Here is a 1,215-nt window from a genome sequence, read left to right on the forward strand (position 1 = left end):
GACCTGCTCCGCTTCTACCCCACCACGCTGCTGGAGACGGGCAGCGACCTCCTCTTCTTCTGGGTCTCCCGCATGGTGATGCTGGGACAGGAGCTCACCGGCCGCCTGCCCTTCTCCCAGGTAACCCCCCCCTCCCCCTTTAAAAAAAAAAAACAACCCAAATTCACCCCAAAACGTCCCCCTGATGTGTGTGTGTGGGGGGGGGTCACTATCCCTATGTCCCCTCCACCCCGGTTTGGTTCCAGGTGCTGCTGCACTCGCTGGTGCGCGACGCGGCGGGGAGGAAGATGAGCAAATCGCTGGGGAACGTCATCGACCCCCGGGACGTCATCGGGGGGGCGACGCTTCCGGTAGGGCCTACAATAACAAACGGGGGGTGCCGGGAGACCCTACAAAAACAAAGGGGTTGGTGTGGGGCGGGGGAGACCCTACAAAAACAAAGGGGTCAGTGTGGGGTGGGGGAGACCCGATGATAACAAAGGGATCAGTGTGGGGCGGCAGGGGGCGATAACAAAGGGGTCAATGGGGAGGGGGAGACCCTAGAAAAACAAAGGGGTCGGTGTGGGGCAAGGGGAGACCCTACAAAAACAAAGGGGTCAGTGGGGAGGGGAGACTCTACAAAAACAAAGGGGTCAGTGTGGGGTGGGGGAGACCCTACAGTAAGAAAGGGGTCAGTGTGAGATGGGGGAGACCATACGATAACAAGGGGGTCGGTGTGGGGCAGGGGGGGACGATAACAAAGGGGTCAATGGGGAGGGGGAGACCCTAGAAAAACAAAGGAGTCGGTGTGGGGCAGGGAGGCCCTGGGATAAAAAAGGGGTCGGTGTGGGGCAGGGGAGATCCTAGGATAACAAAAGGGGTCAGTGTGGGGCAGGGGAGGAAACCCTAGGATAAGAAAGGGGTCGGTGTGGGTCAGGGAGGGGGTGGCCCTACAATAACTGACAGCTCCTATGCAGCACAAGAGTTATCCTAGGGTCTCCCCTGCCCCACACCGACCCCTTCGTTATCCTAGGGTCTCCCCTGCCCCACACCGACCCATTTCTTATCGTAGGTTCTCCCCTGCCCCACACTGACCCCTTGGTTTTGTAGGGTCTCCCCTGCCCCACACCGACCCCTTTCTTATCCTGGGGTCTCCTCTCTTGCAGGAGCTGCAGGAGAAGCTGACCCACACCATCCTGGACCCCCATGAGCTGGCGGTGGCTTCAGAGGGGCAGG

The 1,215-nt window shown here is 60.0% G+C and overlaps 1 protein-coding gene across 1 annotated transcript in view; it reads left to right on the forward strand.

Moving 5' to 3' along the window:
- Positions 1-6: 6 nt before the first annotated feature.
- Positions 7-1,215, forward strand: part of LOC110391989 (valine--tRNA ligase, mitochondrial-like) — a 5,991-nt gene continuing 4,782 nt past the window's right edge. The window contains exons 1-3 of the mRNA XM_021383933.1: positions 7-120; positions 246-350; positions 1,146-1,214. Coding sequence (XP_021239608.1) covers positions 73-120; positions 246-350; positions 1,146-1,214 — 222 coding nt within the window. The 5' untranslated portion in view covers positions 7-72. The remainder of the gene's footprint in view (positions 121-245; positions 351-1,145; position 1,215) is intronic.

This window comes from Numida meleagris, unplaced genomic scaffold, assembly GCF_002078875.1.
Source record: "Numida meleagris isolate 19003 breed g44 Domestic line unplaced genomic scaffold, NumMel1.0 unplaced_Scaffold715, whole genome shotgun sequence".
NCBI lineage: Eukaryota > Metazoa > Chordata > Aves > Galliformes > Numididae > Numida > Numida meleagris.